At 27.4% G+C, this 23160-nt stretch overlaps 1 protein-coding gene across 3 annotated transcripts in view; it reads right to left on the bottom strand.

Moving 5' to 3' along the window:
• Positions 1–2305: 2305 nt before the first annotated feature.
• The window catches only part of LOC136981818 (uncharacterized), a 42957-nt gene continuing 22102 nt past the window's right edge, over positions 2306–23160 (bottom strand). For all 3 annotated transcript variants that reach the window (XM_067278190.1, XM_067278208.1, XM_067278198.1), the window contains exons 3-6: positions 20919–21066; positions 15987–16132; positions 8371–8550; positions 2306–2620 (exon numbers count right to left, since the gene is read on the bottom strand). In XM_067278190.1, the coding sequence (XP_067134291.1) occupies positions 2439–2620; positions 8371–8550; positions 15987–16132; positions 20919–21066 (656 nt within the window). In that variant the 3' untranslated portion in view covers positions 2306–2438. The remainder of the gene's footprint in view (positions 2621–8370; positions 8551–15986; positions 16133–20918; positions 21067–23160) is intronic.

Consider the following 23160-nt stretch of genomic DNA (forward strand, 5'->3'; position numbering starts at 1 on the left):
TCATGGATTTACAGGGCAGAAAGTTTGAAAATCTTTTTCTATAGAGTTTTCAGACGAATAATAAGTATTTGGGTCCTCACATTGCCGAATTCCTCCACAAATCACTTGCCTGGTTATGATTACTCTCTTAAAAATTTAAATTATAAAAATTATCTCTTTCATAAAGAGGAAAAAGATTCGTGTAATAACTGTAAACAATGTGCTCTGTATTCGCTATTATATAGCTAATACATAAGTCTTAAATAAATTTAATTTTCTAGCAATAATTTAATATAACGAATAGATATTTAATTCAAAATAAGTTTGATGCCTTTAGAAATACAATAAACTTATAGAATTTCTGTGGGTTGACGATATAATAATTCAGATGAGAATATCTGTCATAGTTTTGTAGGTACAGTAAGACCTCGTTTAGCGTTTAGGATGCGTTCCTAGACGACAAAGCGCTAAACGAGGTCACATAGTAAATAGGGAAAGGGGAACACGTGACCAAAAATAAACAGATTTTACTTTAATTTTAAGTTATTTTTATATTAATTTACATAATAATTTATGTTATATAACACAAATACATGAAAACAGAAATATAAAGTTCATTTTGTAATGAAGGTTCTGGCTCTTCTGAAATTCTTGACTTTTTTGCAATGAACTCGTCTAGTGTCATTTGTTACTTTCTTTTTCTTTCTTTAAGCAAATGTCGTTAGCAGGAGATCGCATCCAAAACGTCTCCTATTGCTTTTGCGCTCCTTTCAAAATCTGGATCATTCGCTACAGTTTGATCAACGATTTCGGTTATCGTTACCAAACTTTTACTAAGAAAATCTGAAGCAAGTTATATGGGTTCTTCGTTTTCAGAATCGCTATTGCCAATCTGCGAATTCTTGAAGATCGTCATTGGTAAGGCTCTCACCAGAAATCTGCAGTAACTTCTCAATATCCTGCTCATCAACATCTAGTTACCTATCGATTACTTTGACAATTTGGTCAACGATAGTCTTTTCTCGTCGAGAATCCTTGGATACCTTCAGACATACCCTCTTTCATGAATTCATCAGTTAATTCTTGCCATATTGCCTACAGCATCCATGTTATGTTTCCCCTCAAAATTGCACCAAACATAGATTTAAGAAAAGTACAGCGCTACGACGAATTGCCACCTTTTGCTGATTAATCGTATTATACACGAATCAACGAAATGTCGCGAAAATTTGTATCAGCGTAAATTTTGAGCCTTTTTTTAGGCTTCGAGCAGACCTCGTTATATCGAATCAGCGTTAAACGAGGTCTTGCTGTATTCTAGAAGATTTTTTTGAAAAATTTACCAAAATTTAAAAAAAAAATTATTAAATAGGTATATTAATATTCAAAGAGATGAAAAATAAAATATTTTAAAATTTATATCTTGTTCGAGTATTTACCACCGATAATTTTTTGGTGTATGTATATACAGTACTTACATACAGACTGCATAGAATTTTAATACATTAAATTGAATATTAATAGAAATTTATTAAATATTTCACATATAAACACATATACTAGTTAATTAAGTTTAAAAAATAGAAGAAATAATTTAAGTTCATGTATATATAAATTTACCATTTAAAATAAAAATACTGTATATTTCCTGTTAGCTTATAGCAAATAATATTTATATCAAGGTTTTCAATGATATGTTACATTGTTTCACCCATCAAAGGATTTTAGCTATTAAATAATAGTATCAATGAAATTATACACTTAATTTGTAATCGTGATATCTGAATCTTTCATTATATAGAAATGTCAAGTTTCCGTTTTCTCTTTAGTAATTCTGAAATAACGAGAGCCAGAGTAAACTTCAATTTCTCGATTATATTTATCAAAGTAAGCCAGTTTAATTGACTTTCTATTGATACCTGGGGTTACCAGGAGAATAACAAATATGTCCAATAATTATAAATACTGTCTATCAGTTTTTTAAACGTTCTTAATAGGCTCAGGCCTCTGGTCCTATTCTGAATGCATTGGTGTTTGAATGAGAACGCCAATAAGAATCAGCTAGCATGGGCGGAAAAATTCGACTCGTCTCATACTGTAGTCAAGGATTCAAATCGAATTCGAACCCGATCTCTTACGGCGAGAAGGATACATTACACGGCAGATTTTTATTTTGCATTTACAGCTGTATGAAACTGACGTATGAAATTCACAAACGTTAATGAGCACAATTTAGCAACAAAATTATGCTAATGCAATCAAGATTGGATAAATATTTGAATAAACAGTAAACTAATAGAAAAAAAAAACATTTTTTAAAACAAAATATATATTAAATTTTTTATTCGTTTAAGATTACACAAAATAATTCCATAATCAATATATTTTTCCATTTTAAAACATTACAGTAAATATTTTAGATTATAAATTTATATTCTTTAATTTCAACAATTTCAAATTTAATAGTACACAGTTGTAAAACTAAGATTTTGAGTGTTTTCAATAAGATCCTGTTCATTAGAAAAATCATCTTGGGATATTTTTGCAAATCGTCTCACCCCAAATCCTGATAATATTTTAGCACCTTTTGGATCCATATGCATTTGAAGAAGTGCGTCTACAATACTTCTTTTCAGGGAATCTGAAAAATATTTGATAAATATAATTTAATATTTGTAATAAAAATGAACTCAAATACTTAAAATATGCAGTTTTAAAAAAGAATTGTGCAACTTAAAAAATAACAAACAACAGAAATAATTAAACAAAATTCAGATTATCTGTATATTACAAAAAGATGCAAAATTACAATATATTAAATTATACTAAAAAGTAATCACAAAATTCAAATAAATAAAAAAAAACAAATGTTTACTTTTTATAGAAAATTCTCCATAACTTTTTCTCGTGTTTTGTTTCGAATTTATATTAATTATTATTATTATTATTATTACATTAGGTAGAACATAATAATAATAATATTTATTTTATTAGGTATTTATATTAAACATTACTCAAATTACAATGTTTTTAGACAATTAAACATTAATACTAAAAGGAGAGAGCAAGTTTTTTTTTTTATAGTTCTCCCTACGAAAAGAACAAAATTAGAAAGAAATATACATAAAATTACGTGGCACATTAGTTAACTGCACATCATCATCATAATATATGCTAACAGTATTCTTAAACATAGGATAACTTGGCAGCTTTTTTAAATTCTCATCAATGGTGTTCCATATAGCCTAACTACCATTCTATAGGAAAGACCACTTTGGACTACTGTTAAATGAGATTTTGGAATTGATAATTTATAGGTATATCTTGAATCTCTATTCGAGAATTCTAGAAAAATCAATCATTCCGAGTGATTCACCCATTCATTATCTTCTGCTTGTAACAGTACAATAAAATTATCTTATAGTAATTTTATAGTATTTATACAATAAATTTAACATTGATACATTCCATTTTAATGACAAAATTTGCCTTGTATATCTATTTGTTAACATATTGAGCTTGATGCATTTTTTGAAGCAAAAATTAAGATTCGATAATGTAACGTTCCATAAATTTATACAATATATTTGGGAATGATAAGAGAGAACAAAGAAAACAAAACTTTTATAAATTGATTTCTTTTATAAAATAGATCCACTAAACTGGTTTAAGGAAATACACACATCTAATGTGTTGTTTACAGTACAAATTACCTTCTTCTCAATAACTGGAATGAATTACAAAGCACAATCAACAAAACCTTTAACATTGAGTTACTGAAAATTGAAGTAAAACTGTAATTTTGTTACTGGATGTTAAAGGTTTTGTTGACTGTGCTTTATTTACAGTACTTTTCTAGTAAACAGTAAATTACCAATGTTTACTAGAAAACATATGTTTTCATAACACAAGTTTTTGATTTGAAGGTAAAAACAAGTAGTAAAAAGGCATAACCACCAGAAATATGAATCATGTTTAATTTGTTGAATTAAACATCTGTTACAAGTTATTTATATCTCCAAAATCATATTTATTGTTTTTACTTTGAACTGAAAAGTATGAATGTATATTTAAACGAACAAACTTCCATTATATAGTCAAACCTCCAATAACAGCCACATCTAAACAGCTTTTTTTCTTTTTTTTACAAAAATAAAAAATACATACAAAACAACCTCTACACAACAATCAATTTTTGTTCCTGTCACTGACCTTTGTTTACACGTTTGATAACTTAAATGCAAGAAAACCACGTTTTATGTGAAATTTTTCATTATTTGACTATATTATTCATTTTTCAAATTTAAATATTTATATTCATCTGATATAATATCTAAAAATTTAAAATATAACAGTAGAAGAAATTTAAGTTTTATGATTTTTTAACTTTTCAATATAATTTTTTTTGTCTTGTTTTTTGAAAAAATTATTTCCCATTTATTAGCATAAAAAATGAAATGAGGAAAAAATTATTAAATTTAATAAAAATTAATTTTATCTTAAAAATTTTTTATCTTTATGATATTTATTTCTTTACTGAATGTTAATGAAAATCAAATTCATGGCTGTATTTAACTATTCATTTTACATTATTTATATGTATGTTATCCTTATTTGCATTTATTTATCATCTAGATACCATAAAATTCTATAAAATAAAAAAAATAATTAAAATATTTCATAAATATATAAAACAAAAAACAATTTATTTTAGAAAAAAGAAAGCAATATGATTATCATATTAAAAATAGCAAGTATATTAAATTTCATTTACATTAGTCTTACATTATTAATGAACTTATTTGGACGGAATGGTCAAGTGATTTAAGTAGATCTGTGGAATTTTAAAGTAAGGGGCGGTTGATTAATTAAATAACTTCTACAATGTGGATAATCTAAGACAAAATTATCTAGAAAAAGCAAGAAGATAGTTTAAAATATCTTTTCAAAGATATAAATTAAATTACTCTTGATTCAATCCAATTTAATCTAGGAAAAGTTAATTTACAATTAAGTATTATCTATTTCATTTAATAAAGCTCACTTTACTAAAGTAATAATTGATAAATATGTCATTTAAAAAGTAGCATATTACATTCTACTATGATATCATTATAGTTCTGAATTAGTATGATTTGTCTTATATAATAACATGAATTATTCTTATTTTGTAAATGTTTATTATTCTTTTATTGTTTATGTATGTGGGGAATATACATATCTATATATTAATTTGTCATGATGATATCATAATACAACAAACTGATTTTTAGGACAATAGATTTCTAGAAATTCATCATGGAAGGAAATGGTCAAAATAAAATTGTCTAATCTCATATTCATTATTACTTATTAAATAAATTGGAATTACTATAACATATATAATGACAATGTATCATTTAATAGTTAGGAAAATTTTTTAGAAATATACTTATTTCATTTCCTGAGAAGCAAATAACTGATTTACTGCTCAAAAAATCAAACATAAAATATGTGTAGTGTTTAATTAAATTTTGCTACCTCTTATTCATTATTTAAAAATACATAAATTAATTTAAACAGATATTTTCAAATTTATAGCCTATTTAATACATTAATAGTTAATAATATTCAATTCTCCAGAATTTATTGATATAATTTAAAATATATGAATTATGAAAAATGAATTAAAGACAATAAAATATTTCCAATCTGCTATCAAATTAATTGATAACAAAATCTAATCTTTGTAAACAACTCTTAATATTTAAATTATCTGTCTCTGATTAAGTATGCCTGAAATACAGACAGATATTTATCATTCTAAATTGTTTCTCAGTAATCATAAATCAGTTCACCCACAATTAAATATTTCTTACTGATCAAATATGATAAATAAATTATAAAAATTTTTCAAATTAAGTTTATTTTTATCTAGTTTATTATTATTGAGTTAAAATTATGTGGAATTGTTGCTTAGAAGAATTCTAGATCAGCTAATGATTAAATATATAATGTTTAATTAAATAAGTAATTGAAAAGAAAACAAATTATATTCAACAACTTGGTTTTAATGTTTTTGAGTATCTTTCCCAAGGAAAAAAAGCCTCTGACATGAGCTTTTTCCATGTCTCTTATGTATGCATTTCTTTTTCATCAAGCAGTCTCTAACATTATTTTTCCCACAAGTAGTTATAAAAAATTAAATGTCTATCTAACATAAATATCAAATTAGGAATCTTAGATCAATACTTTAATAGAATCACTAATAAAATAAGTAACTATATTTAATAAAATAAATATCTAACCAATCAGAATTTTTACAAGACACTTTATTTTAATCTGATCATCATAAATTGTATGTAATTTTAATCTGAATATTTTTATTTTAAACATTCGCTATAATAGGTTATTATTATTTGTTTCCTATATTGATAACTATCTTTTTCATTTAAAAAAAATTTTTTTCCACTAACAAGTAAGAGCAATGTCTTACTAGAAAATGATCTCTACTAAAATCTGATAAACACAAACATCAACACCCAAAACAAAATACAGACTTCCATTCTAATGAAAGAGAAATATATGAATGAATAAGCTGTCAAATTAGCAAATTCAATTCGGTATCATTTTGATCCGATTTGCAATTCTTAAAATATAAATTTTAAATTTTATAACTATAACAACAGATAAATAAATAGTTTGCATTCTACTTATCTAAATATAAAAACAGTTAAATTATTAATAATAAAGTACAATAATAAAGATAGTAATCTGCATTTGTATGAATGTAACAGTTTTGTCTATCTTCTTTCAAAAAAATTTATAGGCAATGAAATTATTTCAAACTGAAAAAGTTTCAAAGGATATAAAAAACTAGAAATAAAAATCAGTTAACTTTTTTTATTAATCTTTTTCAAGAATCATATAATTAAAAATAAGTTATTTTGATAATGATTTTGATTTTTTCACAAAATGTTTTATCAATTACTTAGATTAAAATAAATACAACTAAATAGAAAAAAATATAAAGAAAATAAATATTACTATCTATAACAGCACATTGTTACAGTAAAAAATTTTGCAAGTTGAAAAATTAGAATAACTGGAAATGAATATATTATTTATTCATATTATAATCATAACAAATTATTAAAATTTACTCTAAAAGCTTCTTAAATATTTTATAAAAGAAATAGATAAATTGAGAGAAAAAAAATCGAAAATAGCAATTATTACTTAATATAACCATACCAGTACTTCATAATATTTTGATGTGATAATAATATATACACAAATAATATAAACAAAGAGAGCATAAAAAGATTTTATAGCTATTTTATTTCATTGAAAAACTATTTTCCAGTAAATAAATCTTATAACTACAGAAATATGTTTTAATTAATAATTCTTGCATAAAAACATATATTAAGTGCAAAATAAAAAAACAATATTGTTAAAATATTATATGTATTATTCTGTATAATCTCTGTATAATCTATTCTGTATATTCTGTATTCTGTATATTATATCTTGATACCATATCTATCTCTTTTTTTGTAAAGTCTAAGGACGGAACAGGGATTGTTAAGACCCGAAATGCATTTCCTTTAATAAAAAAACTACATAAACAACTGTTCCTTGTGTGATATGTTACTAAAGAAAGAAAGCCACTAGCTTTTAATTCTTTAAAGTCTACAAAAACCAATAACAGAAACCTAATAAAAAACAATGTTTGAAATATATCTGACTGCAAGTGATAATGACTAATGACTGAGATTATTATTATTATTTATGTAGAGTCATAACTTAAATCATAATCAATAATTTTATGCTTGTTAAAGTGAAAAATTTCTAAATACCTCATGAAAAGTACTTTGTTATATTCTAGAGAACACAAAGTATGTAATTTTGAATCCAACTTAAATTATTTACATTATATTACACAAGTTCAAAAGTGATAGAATCTTGAACTGTAGTAATAAATTATTAAATCATAATTCAATTGAAAGCATATGGAATGCTATTAAAAATTCTTAACAATGCCAAATTTATAATGGTCAGCTGATGATAAAATAAACATGAAATTTGATCTTTTGCAAGATATGTTGCAATGCTAATAATACTTTATCTATGTCTTGATACATAATTAGGCAACTACTTAAAGCTAAGAATGAAATTAAGAAATGCTGAATTAATGTTAACATTACAAGTACGTTGAATTAAGATAATTACTAAAAAATAAAAAAAAAATACCATAATTTTTTCTGTTAATCTTTAGTAATTAAATAAGACCAGATTATTTTATGATTTCTTGGTGAAAGCTAAATTATACTTTTGATTTTGAAGTAGAATCAAATTTATCTAAATATCTAAGTATGTTGTTATAAAGATTAAAAATAATTTACTCACTTGGTAATGTTGGTCTAACAACAATTGGATAGGGTGTCAACATTCCCCATGATTGTAAAACGAAAACTTCTTTTCTTGCTTGTGAATTTTTATCCATGTATAAAGAAAAACAATTTGAATCTATAGCTGCAGCATCCACTTTTTTGTTCAGCACCATTCGAAGACTCTCAAGATGAGAACCTTAAGAAAAAAATTAATGAAAATAATTGTGTCTATGCAATACACTAAAAACAGACTTTTTACATGTTTAAAATTCTAATTCATTATCATAAACTTTATAAATTATTATTAAAATAGTATACTATATAGTTACTAGTATAGACATTAGTATAGTAATTTTTATACATTAAATTCATTTTATTAAAAAAATTAATATTTGTAAAATTTTTCATCAGAGGCATGAAATCCTTCACCAATATTTTTATTTTCATCTAATAACTTAATTGAAACAATTTAAATTTACATTAAATTCTGTTAATTATGTCATACAATAAAACTAAGAAATAATTTCAGACAAAATAAAAATATGAAAAAGCTTGTAAAATTTAATTAAAAACAATGTAGAAATCAGTTATGTCTTTCCAATGTGTTTCTTTAAAATAATTTTCAATTGCATCATCATCACCATCAACAAACTTCATCTTCACTCAAAAGGTTGTAATGAGTGCAATGTTAGATGAGTTTCCATTCATTCCAAACCCTTTCTAATAATTTGGCATTTTGATAAAAGCCAGCTGATATACATTTAATTATATGTTTAAAAATTTTCAAAACAATTCACAAATAAAAGTAATGTATAAACTACTTAATGAATAAAAAATTTTGAAACTACATGGATACATAAAAACTGAATGATAAAGTAACAACAAATAAAAACAAAACAAACATATCTATTGCTTTTATTTACAGCTTTAGTTACTTTATCATTCAATTTTAAGTATGTAATACAGTAAAGCTGCCATGTAAAGCTTCAAAAAAAATTTTATTTATTAAACAGTTTATGAATATTTTTTTTATTTGTGAACTATAAAATGTTACAGGCAAATTCTTATTGAGCTGCAACATTTGATTAGTGATATTTTCAGATTGTTTGTATATCTAATTTGTGAACTGTTTTGAAAGTTTATTTAAAAAAAAAAGGTATTGAAATTAATATCCAATATTAATAATTCTAATCAACTTCTGTAAATCTTTTTCTTCTGTTTCCTTTTTCCTTTTCCTGTCAATGCTGCCATTATTTTAAATTCCTAAAAATAGTCTCTTTCTAGTAATTTTGAACTTCCTGCTGGTGACCAAGTTTAATAATATTGCTCTTTCTTCATTTCAAATGTTTTGCATTGAAACTTTTATTTATCCATTTTACTTTTAAAATCTTCATTAGTAACAAAATTCAAACATACAAATTATTTTCTTCATAACTCTCAAATCAAATCTAAGCCTCACTACAATATAAATTCAATTTTACAGATTAAAAACTTTTTCTGATTACAAGATTGATATTTCTTTGACTATTTGGTATTTTCAACAGGCTTCTTTTTCTTTTTCTTCTCCTTGCAATGACTCCTATGATATATGTGTAGTAAAAGATGTGACATCCCCTTCATTATATAAGAAAACATCTTTTCATAGTTTCCATAAAGCTTATAAAGTTTAATATTTAAAAGAAAAATGTTCACAAAATTCTATTCAAACAATTAAGTTAATTTATCAAAACTTGTTTAAAAAAAATAAAAATATATTGGTTGGTATCAATGTTTCCTCCAATTTTTTTTGTAGATGAGCAGAACATATACTTCTCTAAGCAAAAAAAATTTCTGAGTAAAAAATTTTCCTGAGCATATATATATATATATATATATATATATATGCTCAGGATAAATATGCTCAGGATTTTATATATATATATATATATATAAAATCTTATTTTTTTCCTATAAAAATTAAAATAATTAATTATAAAGTAGAGATTAAAATTCATTTTAAAACATACTTCCATACAAAATATTATCTTTTGTCAGTGATTTAATGTATTTAATCGAAATATATGTAGCAATAATCATGTTGCAGACAAAGTGATAAATAAGTAAACAACAATTCAAATCAGTGTGCATGCTCGCCTGCGTGGCACATAAATTCTCGTGCACGGTAACAAACTTAGCAGTGCGTGCCGCGCAGCTTAGAGGGAACGTTGGTTGGTATGTAAAATGAAATATGAGATTGAGAATGAAATTGACATAATACAGAAATTTCAAATGTGAAAAATACATTACTTCTTAAAAATTAAATATATTAGAAACTTTCATTCTAAAGTAATAAATATGGAAGCATTTCAGATTTAACCAATCCAGCACTGAAATACTTACATTCAATTTTGCAATCTTCAAAAGATAACAATCAATTTTTTTCATCTTTATAAATATCCTTTAACTCACATTTTGTTATACTTACATTCAATCTTTATTTTAATAATATTTATGTGCTTTTGAATGCTTATTTACGACACTGAAATAACTAGTCTACAATGTGAGTTACAAATTAACAATTTTAATGTCAAAAATAATATAAAATAACTACTAAATTTAGTATTTATAAAGTTTAGTTTTGTTTCATCTTTTCATTACAAATAATTATTTTATATATTACCACAAAAAAAAAAAAATTAAACATCAAACCTTAATAACAAAAATTAAACACAAGAATATACTATCAATATTTTTACAGATATAATCAAAACTAGATAGAAAAATTAATTAGACAATTCATATTTTCTCACTAATAAAAATTAATCATTATATTGATAACCTTAAATATTCATGCTTTATCAGAAATCATAAGATACATGATTACATAATATAATTTTTTTAAAATAGCTATTAAAATTATTTCTGAAATTTATCGGTATTAATTTCTGTTAAATAGATTTTATCTTAAATGACTTTGACTAAATTTATTATTATTAAAAAAAATCTAGTAAACAATCACAGAATTAAAAATAATGAAAAAACAAATTACAGAAGTATTGAAATTAAATTAACATAGGCTATTTATTTCTATAATTTAAGACTACTTAATATTTATTATTTTAAGATTTCAAAAATGGTTATTAAAAAATTAAGGAATTATCAAAAAAGACCATCAATTGAGAAGTTGTCTTAAATTTATATAAATCTAAAATCAGTTTCAACAGTCATTGTTTCAATAACTGATTAAACTGATTCAAATTAATCTTGGTGTATTAATAAGTGCAGATATTTTTCTATTTTCTTTCTGTAAAACTGTTTTCTTCTTCAATCAAAACCAAGTTGAGTACAAAATATATATATATACAGTATTTATTCTAATAAATAGCACAGCTGCAAGACAAAAATGTTACAGATAGCATCATCTAAAAGTGCACTGTCTATTAGAAAAAGATACGGCATATTGTAAACTTAAAAATTGCACACATTCTATTCGGTATTCTCACTATTACCTTATGTTGAAATAAAGTGCGAGTTTCTTGCAAATTGTGCTGTTGTTCAAATAATAATATAGTGAAAAAAGTTACTGAATTTATTCTATTAATAGTCACCTTTGAATGATATCATTCACAAAGAATAAAAATAATAGATGCCCTCTAATAAAAAGTGCAGTTGCAAACTGAAAAAGTTATAGACAGTGCACTGTTTATTAGAATAAATATGGTATACATAATATATTATTTAATTAGTAACTTTTTAAATAAACAAAATATTTAACAATTTTTTTAAAATAACAAATAAATAAAATTACTGATCTCAACATGACTTAAAAATTATATATTTTAATTTAAATGTTCAGATTGATAAACATATATAACTTAAAAATTTTCGAAATTTCATTTTTATAATTTCAACACCTACTATATAAGGTTTTGCAATGCATATAGATTCATTGTTAAAATATTTTCTTTGTAAAATATAAATCGAACTCACTTGTGCCTATTGACCGGTGTGAAATAAATAACTTCAATTCAACGAACGTTTTCTGGACGCCTTCCGTGTCCTTCTTCAGGTTAACTGCTGGATTCTATTATTTTTAAAAAACTGCGTTCCGATGTTTTAAGAACAAATTCAAATGAAGATAGTTCGAAAGCGCGATGACCATCGCGCATGCGCTATATCTGTCGTGCTCCTTGTCGTACTGTATCATATTCTTTTTAATCTTTTTATTCTTTTTTATCTTTGGGTCACATGATTTCATGTGTTATCGGACCCAAATAAATCTTTATGCATCCTCTTATAATAAAGTTTGCCAAGCAAGCGAAAGAGTTATCTCGTCGCGTGAATTAATGCATGTTGTTTTAGTTTGCGCTTTATGTATCTCTATCGCTTCCAGCCATTTGAGATGTTCCATCCGAGTCGTTTTAGTTATTAGCGTGGCCCCCGCGAAGTCCACATTAATGCCCGGTTCAGAAGCGTACACTGCAAGCGACGTGGTAGCTCTGTTGTATCTTATATCCGCCTCATGTTCTTTAACCCTGACTTCCATAGAGCGTTTCGTTGATCCTATGTAGATCAGATCCCTATTAAATCTCTCGTCCTTTATCGGGATTCGGTATACGCCTGCCATTCTATTCGGGTCCGATGGGTCCTTTCCGTTACGTAACAAAGTGTAAATGGTTGGGCCTCTCCTATAAGCAACGGTGACCTTACGTCTCCTTGCGATAGACGCGTATACGGATTTCAAGGTCGGGTTATATGTTAATCAGTGATGCCGACTAACGATTACCGGAAGATAGTAGTAGGCCTAACTAAGGCAAGAGAAAGGCTGGATTTCCTGAACACATGCAAGAGAAACGGAGTGTTCCCAATGACAATATTTCGCATCCACCTACCGCCAGGCAATGAGAGCATAAAGAAGAAAGTCAGATGGATGTGTTTGAACAGGGCCATAAAGACGACCAAAAAATTAGTATTTTCCAGTCTAGCGAAACTAATACAAGTTGAAAACATATTATTCCAACAGGACCCCCGCCTTTTGGAGATGGAAAATAATAGAATCATAAACATGGCCGATAGACTTCGAATGAATCTAAGAAAGCGGTACAGCAAGAAACTGAATTGGATTTTAAGGTTCCAAATCCCTAAAGACCAAAGACAACATCAATGCCCGTACGTTGTGTGGGATAATTTACAAATCCCTGGATTTGTCAAGGATATTCTCAAGTTTGGGCCAACATTCGCACCGACACGTCCTAATGCAGAAACTTTCACATCCACGATACCGGATTTAGAGCTATTGATAAGAGGCCTCACCGACACGCAGAAAGAATACTACAGATGGGTAGCCACACTCAAAATTAAAAACAACAGGAGTTCCAAGGAACTTCTAGTTCTGAGAGAAAATATCAAACGCACGGTTAGATGGGCACGTCTGAACAAGGTCACGATCACCAGAGCAGACAAAACCAAGAACATAGTAATCATGAAAAGGGAAACATACGAGAAAGGGCTGAAGGAATACATAGACGCAACTCAATGCAATCAGGTTGGAAGTAACTGGGTAGAAAAACTACATTCACGAGTTAAGAGATTGTCGTGCTCGAAATTGGCCAAGAAGCTAGAACTAAAGAACATCACAATGGATACCCCGGACGTACCCAAATTATTTGCGTTCGCGAAAACGCACAAAGAAGGCCAACAGTTTCGTCCGGTTGTGGATAAAACCAAGGCTCCCACCCGTAAGTTGGAAAAAGCGATTCACAACATAATTGTTCCACACATGAGCGGATATCAGTTCACCATCTCTAATCCGGAAGAATTAATCATTCAGTTGAAACAGATCACCTCCCCAGCTTACATAACGGTGCTGGATTTTAAATCGTTGTATCCTTCCATCAAGATACCACCGTGCTTTTGCGCACTTCGAGACTTCCTGTTTACGAAAGTAAATGACACAGCCCTCCACCAGAATGTGTTGGAATTAGCGCACCTCATGTGTTACGGGTCGGTGTTTCAATTTAAAAATGTAACATACACACAATCGCGGGGTGTCCCGATGGGAAGTCCACTGTCAGGGGACTTGTGTGAGTTGGTGGTGAGACAACTCGAATCCAAAACACTCCCGGGATTCACCAACGATATCCTACTATACAGACGTTATATAGATGACGTCATCATCGTATGGAAGACAACACCGAACTTGGCGCAATTCGTAGAAAAGATGAATGATAACACGTATGGTCTGTCAATCGAAGTTGAGCAACATAGTGATACCAATGTGCATTTTTTGGATGTGGATATCAGGATTGACTCGCACAACATCCATACCTCTGTGTATCGCAAACAATGTGCAAGCCCCACATACATCCCGAGTGACTCATGCGACCCGATCCAATACAAAATAGCAGCATTTAGATCATTGGTCAGACGGGCATACACGCACTCTTCCACTCAACAAGCGCTTAAGAAAGAGTTGAAACATATTGAGAAGATTGCGGATATACACGGCTACCGCAACATTATTCCAAGAATGGCGGAACGCCAAAGAGCACGAATGAGCCAAAACGCACCTGCAGTGGCACAAACTAACAACCAAAATACGGAGGTGGAGAGAATACCCATCACATATAACCCGACCTTGAAATCCGTATACGCGTCTATCGCAAGGAGACGTAAGGTCACCGTTGCTTATAGGAGAGGCCCAACCATTTACACTTTGTTACGTAACGGAAAGGACCCATCGGACCCGAATAGAATGGCAGGCGTATACCGAATCCCGATAAAGGACGAGAGATTTAATAGGGATCTGATCTACATAGGATCAACGAAACGCTCTATGGAAGTCAGGGTTAAAGAACATGAGGCGGATATAAGATACAACAGAGCTACCACGTCGCTTGCAGTGTACGCTTCTGAACCGGGCATTAATGTGGACTTCGCGGGGGCCACGCTAATAACTAAAACGACTCGGATGGAACATCTCAAATGGCTGGAAGCGATAGAGATACATAAAGCGCAAACTAAAACAACATGCATTAATTCACGCGACGAGATAACTCTTTCGCTTGCTTGGCAAACTTTATTACAAGAGGATGCATAAAGATTTATTTGGGTCCGATAACACATGAAATCATGTGACCCAAAGATAAAAAAGAATAAAAAGATTAAAAAGAATATGATACAGTACGACAAGGAGCACGACAGATATAGCGCATGCGCGATGGTCATCGCGCTTTCGAACTATCTTCATTTGAATTTGTTCTTAAAACATCGGAACGCAGTTTTTTAAAAATAATAGAATCCAGCAGTTAACCTGAAGAAGGACACGGAAGGCGTCCAGAAAACGTTCGTTGAATTGAAGTTATTTATTTCACACCGGTCAATAGGCACAAGTGAGTTCGATTTATATTTTATACACCCCGGTGTGTAGGATGATGATATATTTTCTTTGATATATTAAATGTACAAACAATAACTATACTTTTATCAAATTGTAATTTTAATTATTTATTACTTCTCTTGAATAGTTTAGTTGTAAATTAAATTGATTTAATCTATGAATTTCAATCTTCGATGCTAAATATATTAAAATACATATTTGTAGGCTATAAAAATTATTTATACATGAAACTAGCAGTATTAATAGTTTCTTACCTGAATACAAAATAGTACCAAAAAAAGATGCATTTTCTCCTAATTCTTTTAAATTTTGAAGTGTCATAACATGACCACTTAATGATTCACCACAATTATAAGCCCATTTACACCCTCTCAAATCTATGAAATCTTTTACTTTATCCCTGAAAAAAAACAAGCATTTATTAAACTAAAAGTTCTCAAAAATTTAAATAAATTATTACATTGTCAATTTTACATTAAAAATATTAAAAATGAAATTTTAATCCTCATATATTACTATCTGTAATTAAAAAAAAACCTTTTTGTGGCTTGAAAAAAACCCACATCTCAAACAGATTTAAAAATAGAGTCACAGTGGGTCTATTCAAATGCATAAGATATGTCATTTTTTAAGAAACATATTAGTCATTATATGACAATTACCATTATGATTACATCATTATTAAAATTAGATATCATACATATAAGTTTTAATAAAAGATTGTATTAAACTTGAAAATTTGTTCAAATAGTATGTAAATCATAAGCTTATGATCTAACAAATAAGATGGCAGAGTTAAGTAAATAATGTCTAAAAGATAAAATCATTTTTGTGTATTCAGCATGCTGAATGTTTTAATTAATAAATGATAAAGTGCTGTAATCAATGAAGATAAATTCTGCTGGATTATAGCAACTAAGAAAGTTTACTTTACTGAAATTAATCATTTTAGGATAAAAAAAAAACATTTTAAAAATAAAAAGTTTTATATAATTTAGTAATTAAATGTACAGTATAAATGATATATTAAAAATTTTGAAAATGTATAGTTAACCCTTTGCAGTCCTTATTGTTTTTTTTTTTTTTTGAATTTTTTCATTCAAGTCCTTATCTGGTAGACTATTACCGACTGAGAATTGGACAATTCACTTTCATCATCTATTAAATATTCTTTGCATTTCATTACACAACTAAGTAATAAAGCTTTTGAAAGTTGAGTGTTGAATAAATAAATCATCTGAAATTTCCTATTTTTGAAATGTACCTAAAAAATCTGTTTTTTCAAAATTACTTTACTCTTTTCAATATCAAACATTTTTGTTAATCTTGAAAGTAATCATTTTAATGTTTAGTGTCAATCATCTTAAGACACACACTTCTTGCTCTTCAAAAGCCAATTTTGTCCATTATGGGAGAACTTGACTCCTGAGATGAGATCAGTCAGCATAGATGAGATACATGAAGAATAACATTATAACAACAGAGAAAACTTAGTTATAAAGTTATGTTAAAATATAAGTAGCAGGAAATCGATGGAATCAATAAATAATTGTACTTAGGCTATCTTTCCCTTCTGTGAGATTTCTTTGTTCTCACTTGTTCAAAATACATGATAATTTTATCTATCTTTATTCATTAATTATTTATTTATCTTTAAAAAAAATACAAAAATTAAATATTTTGGATATTATCATAAAACTGATAATATCAAAATTCAGAAAACAGATGACAAGTGAACAAGTTACTGTTTAATCAAGAATGGAAATTCTAAAAATGTAAATATTAAAAATTACAGGTATACCTCGAGTTACGTTGTTCTCGATTATACATCATTTGTCAAAAAAGTATATGGAAAAATAATCAAGTTTAAGTCATTTTATTCGACTTTACATCCGTCCGCCACAAATATTGAAGTCGTAATATCACTAGAAAAGCGTTAAAAGCACATAAAATCATATTAAAATATGTACATTTACAGTAAATATTAATATAATCATCATAAATCCTAGAGAACAAAGCATGAAAACATCTGTGTTTCTGTGTTGTCGTCTTATTTAGCGGTCTTTAAGTGCTCATTATTGACGTTTTTCACCGTAGTTTCGACTTACGTCGCCTCTCCTGGAACCAATTACCGACGTAAGGCAAGGTATACCTGTATATGATTTCTTGATATAAACTGTCAAGTTGAAAACTTAGAAAAAGTTTTCAAATTAATTTGAAACTTTTAAAATTTTAGTTTTCTAACCCATTCATTCTTTTCTTTCAGAAATTCTAAATTACAATAAATTATTACGAGATGGCAGCCTAACCATTCATCTCTAGACCAGCGATTCTCAACCTTCTTAGCTCCGCGACCCCCAAATAATAGATATAAATAAAATTAATATTTTGCGACCCCCCCCCCCAAGGAATAATAGCAGTGAACCTTACTATTACTAATTGAATTTTGACTGTCATTATAAATGTAACTTTGTTTAAATATTATATAATCACATTGCACTAATTTTATACATTAAGAAAATACCAACAGTATAAAAAGTGTAATACAACTATTCCTATTATTTTATGTCGCTGTGGGTATGAACATGCATGTATGAGGTGTACATACATGAGCAACTTACAAGTTCCAACTTGATGTGTACGTGCTGGAGGTCACGACCCCCCTTTAATATCACCGTGGCCTCCAGGTTGAGAAACACTGCTCTAGACAAATTACTTCGAAACTACTTATTAATTAACTTAGCCTTATTATAGCCTGATAATTCCGCAGATCATCTGGTATTAATTTTTTAACTTTTAATGTTTTTAACTTAAATATCTTACTCTTGAAGATGTTTGAATCCTCAAAAAAATATGTCATATCAGATTGGATTTCTTTCATAATGTTATAGCACATGCAGTTATATTGTTTATCTCAGTTTTATTTCCGATAAGTAAAAGTAATCTATATTAACAGTGACCAACATGAATCACAAAGTTCTAACTGAAATATCTATGAAAATGCAACATCTCAATTAGATTTCATTAGTCTTATGACAATAATTCTCATTTAATTATCCAGATAAAAAAATAATAAAAGATTCATAAGAAAACTGACAATTTATTTTTTGAATTATTTATAATATTGAATGTGCTATATTTATCTAAAGTAAAAGAAAGTGATATTATAAGAGTTGTCTGATAAAATAAAATAAACTAAATATTAAACATTTTAGTTTATAATATATAATAAATAAAATCATCACTCTAGTAGGCAATATTGGCAATGAATTAAAACAATAATGCTCTAGTGCTGTTGAGTAATAATGTGAACTGTCATGACTAAAACTTCACTCAAAACAATGTATAGGTCCTTCCAACTTATCTTGGCAGTTGTAAAAACAGACTAATTAAATTATTTTTTGCCTAATGGTAGGAGAGAATATGTAAAAAAGAGGATAAAAATTTTGGCGTTTGTTATTAATATACAGTGGACTTCATTTATTTATCTTGTAGGTAGTGTTGCCACCTTTACAAAATTGAACAGAAGTTCCTGACGCATACACAATGTCATTTTACAATGCGAAGAATAATGTGCATGCTGGTTTTAAAATCAGTTACAGCTAGGGACTAGGGACTTGTGTAAGAGTAACATACAAGAAAAAAAAAGGTTGAGAGGCAGGTTGTGCATCACACACCAGCATAAACAGAGTAACATGGCGGAATGGCACATGAGTTTCAGTGAGTGTGAGGTCTTTCATTGTTCAAATGGTGTAAATTTATAACAATATTTGCAAGAACTTTGTTTCATTGTAATTTCACAATTTCTACAAAATTCCCAGACAAAATTAATAGTTCACCTGGACAGTGAGTCAATTCCCAGACTGTTCGGGTGGTAACGATATGTGCTAGGTATATATAGTCAGTATTTTGGAGTAATTGCTGGTGGTATGATGAATGTGACATTAGAAAAGCAAAATAGGCCAACACAAAAAATAAGAAAAAAACCTTTTTTATATCCCAGTACAAACAAATAGATTTAGATACAATGTAGCAATATAGGCCCTATATTAGAATTTATGCCCCGTGTTTAAACTTACTTTTTTTAATATTGGGATTAAAGGTCCCGAAAAATAAATATATTATGTATGCCTTTGTTATATAACTAAATAAATTTCCTTAATCATGATAATCAATCATGGTTAATTGATCAATCAACAATCCTAGGTGCATGATGTTCTAGAAAAAAAAATGAACTTGCCATGTTAATATTCAATAATGATCAATGATTGACTATCAAGCACATCAATGCCCAATCACTGTCAACAATACTTGCTTGAAAAGAACATATTATCTGGTGAAAGATGTGAATTTTTAATATGTTTGGACAATGACATGAACATTTAGTCAAAGGCATTACTTTTATGTTAGTTTACAGCAGATAAATAAATGAACATTTATGTCATCTTACGTTTCACACCATTGACTGTATTATATGTATATACCATATTTACTCACATATAAGATGAGGTTTTTATTCATTTACCACAGTTTCAAATTCCTAGGTCGTCCTATACGTGCGAGTGAAAGATTCTTTGCATTTTTGCAAATGATTTTTGTTAATTGTATATTCGTATTTTTTACCGGATGCTTATCTTGTATTTAAAAACAAGTATTTTATCTGAGTCATTTCAATCGTTCTTGTATATTGTCAGGAATAAAGATGAGCAGCAATAGGAAAAGCAAAGCTTTTAAATTAAATTCCAGATTGAAATTCTAAAATCACACGGAAGCACAATATAAGTTTCAATCCAGTCTCACATGAAAATAGCTAATTATTTGGAAATCAGAATTTAGAGAAACTTGTAAGTGTAAACGACGGAGGGTGAATTTGACTGTTAAGAATTGGCAAAAAGTGTTCCCGATTGTCCAGCTTTACGTGAACAAATTATGTTGTCGATTTTACAAGATTTTTCCTTAAACTTTAAAATGCCAGTAACTTTTGCCAAACAATGTGTGCATTTATGTTTATTTGATATTTTACTTGTGATTAAACAAAATAAAATTAGAATTGTATTAATAAATCTACTTTTATTTATTTTGATCTTTAAAGTCACACCTCGTCCTATATGCAAGGTCGTCTTATATGCAAGTAAATACAGTAATATATAATAAATAATTAAAATATTCAATATTTTAATACATACTTCAAATCTCTATGAACAACAACATCAGCAAAGCAACCAGGACGATCTTCTCCTTTTTGATGATAATGAACTGAAGAAACAGGTAATAATTCAATACTTTTGCTTGAATTTCTAAGCATTCGAAGATAAACAGAACTGCTCATCCAAGCTAAATATAGAATAAATATTAGTTCTAATTTTAATATAATAAAATATTGATTCTTAAAATATGTAAATTACAAATAAAAATAAAATAAATTATGTATGTTTAAAATTATATTTTTAATATTTAATATTTAATTAAATTTTTAATATTTTATATAATAATTTTGTATTTTTAATATTTTATTATTTTAAAATGTATTTTACATTTATAAATAAAAGCTTTCATCTAGTGAAAGATTCTTCAAATTCTTCTATTAACAAAACTAGAAATACTTTTTTATATTTTATAATAATTTTTACATCAAATTATTTTAGTGAAATATTTCATTTTTAATTACCGTATATTTCCGCAGATAAGACAACCTTCAGATAAGATGAGGTATAAATTTTCGTCAAAGTTTTATAGTTTTAGCATATATTTGTCCTATAAACAGACCCCCAACCTATCAACGGTCTATGAATTTAGTTTAGATCAGCAATCAACATCTAGATAATAATACTTTAGAGCATATACGGAATTATGTCCTATTCATAATTTTTCGAATGAACAAATTTTATTATTTGCCTTGCTATTGTTGCAAACATTCACACTGATTTGGGCATTTGGGTAATGAACTTGACTATTCACAAAAACATCGTATAGATTATTCTATTTTGTGTATATGCCCTACTCTCTACTAGTAAATAATTACAGTTTGTCCGGTTTTTTTATAATGGTTTTAATTTATATAAATTTCAATCTAATTTTTTTGTATCTGTCCTATAAGACGACCCCGGACTTTGGGGGCCTTTTTTTATGATTCAACTGTCATCTTATCTGTGGAAATATACAGTATCTACAAAAATTTTAGTTATTACATACTAAATGAGATTATAATTGTAAAAGTCATTAATTTTCTTAAATTATCTAATAAAATAATATTATTACTTTTTGATGTAAACAAAGAATCATTAAAATATTACAAATTGTAGTTTTACTTAAAAAATGTTTCGATTAATTTTTTATTAATGGTTTTAATTAAAAAAGTAGTTCTGATTGTTATCAGTTCAAAAAAATATATATTTTGATCAACAAATTAAAATTTTTCTATTATTCAATGAAAAAAACTTCTTTAATTTATATCTTAGATCTTTATTTATAGTTAAGTAAGAAAGAACTTCAAATTGAAGATTTAGGATTATTTCTATTTTCTCAATTTGAGGGGGAAAGCAATGAGTCTTTTAAATATAGGTAACTCCAATATAACACATTACTTCTACCATATAATTTTGCACTAACATAGAAAATTGCAACAATCCTTGCATAACACAATACTTATATAACACATTTTCACTAACTCAGATAACAAATTGCAACAAACCCTGTGTGACAGTATTTTTGAGTTCATATGGAAAAAATCCTGCTACTAAATATGTAAGCTATAAATTTTTGATATTTCCATTCTTTTTTGTGAATCATCATCATTATTGACTGGTCAATAGTTATTCAAAAAAATTATTGGAAAATTTAAATATTTTATTTTGTTGGGAAATCCTTGTGTTAGGTTCTGTGCTATCAAACTTGTGCTTGTTTAAGACCATTAAAAATTGTGACTTCAAAATTTGCAGCTCACCACTTTTCAGGTTTTTGTAAGGTTATTTTGGTTTTTATTTAATCATTTATACATGTTCCATGTATGTATTACTAACCTTTGTTCTTGAGAACCATTGGAATAATTTCTTTGATGAGAAGTTCAATCCTAAATTATGCCTATCAAAAGTAAAAAGCACCAGTCAAATGATTTGATTTTTGAATGACAGAAAGGAACCAGAGTTTTACAAGGTTTATTATTCTACAACAGAAAAAACATTCTTCTTACTTTTTAATCTTAAAGTATACGAAAAAATTATATTTTTTTCCAGTTCTGACTTATGGATATTATATAACTAAAAAATTTTTTTCTAAAACATTGTGTTAACAATAAAAAAAAAAATTAAAGTTAAAAAGGTAAAAGGAAATCAACTTGCAGAGAAAAAACTTTTTATTTACTTTAACAAACTTCCTAAATGCATTTCGCCTCTTATGAAAGGCCTCTTCAGTAGGTTTGATCGTACACAG

This window comes from Centruroides vittatus, unplaced genomic scaffold, assembly GCF_030686945.1.
Source record: "Centruroides vittatus isolate TY-2023 unplaced genomic scaffold, ASM3068694v2 contig_1168, whole genome shotgun sequence".
NCBI classification, from domain to species: domain Eukaryota; kingdom Metazoa; phylum Arthropoda; class Arachnida; order Scorpiones; family Buthidae; genus Centruroides; species Centruroides vittatus.